The following is a 341-nucleotide window of genomic DNA, read 5'->3' on the forward strand; positions in this document are numbered from 1 at the left end:
AAATATGTACTGTTCTTTTTTAAAACTGAATTTTTTATGTGACAGTGGGTTGTGATGTGTAAGCTGGGCCTGTGAAGAACCCTTGCCACAAATTTGTGTATGTTTTAGAACTTAATTTCATCGAACTGTTGGAGGTTTCTAATCAATCTAGTGGTGCCTACCGCTGTAAAACGGATCAGATCGGCCCATTTAGACCTGGTCCACATAAGGCTGTATGTTAAACAGATTGGTTGTTTAAGTTCATTTTGTTTATGGATCGTAATTATTCAATTCAGACCGTTTATAATCAGTTCAATAATTTAAATAAATTGTCCTATTTTCTCTGTTATTTTTTAAAAATA

At 33.1% G+C, this 341-nt stretch overlaps 1 protein-coding gene across 1 annotated transcript in view; it reads left to right on the top strand.

The window, feature by feature from the left end:
• LOC107632273 (fructose-bisphosphate aldolase 1, chloroplastic-like) overlaps positions 1 to 221 on the top strand; it is a 3,915-nt gene extending 3,694 nt beyond the window's left edge. The window contains exon 6 of the mRNA XM_021117133.1: positions 135 to 221. Within this exon, the coding sequence (XP_020972792.1) occupies positions 135 to 221 (87 nt within the window). The remainder of the gene's footprint in view (positions 1 to 134) is intronic.

Source organism: Arachis ipaensis, chromosome B03 (assembly GCF_000816755.2).
Source record: "Arachis ipaensis cultivar K30076 chromosome B03, Araip1.1, whole genome shotgun sequence".
Classification (NCBI taxonomy): Eukaryota; Viridiplantae; Streptophyta; class Magnoliopsida; order Fabales; family Fabaceae; genus Arachis; species Arachis ipaensis.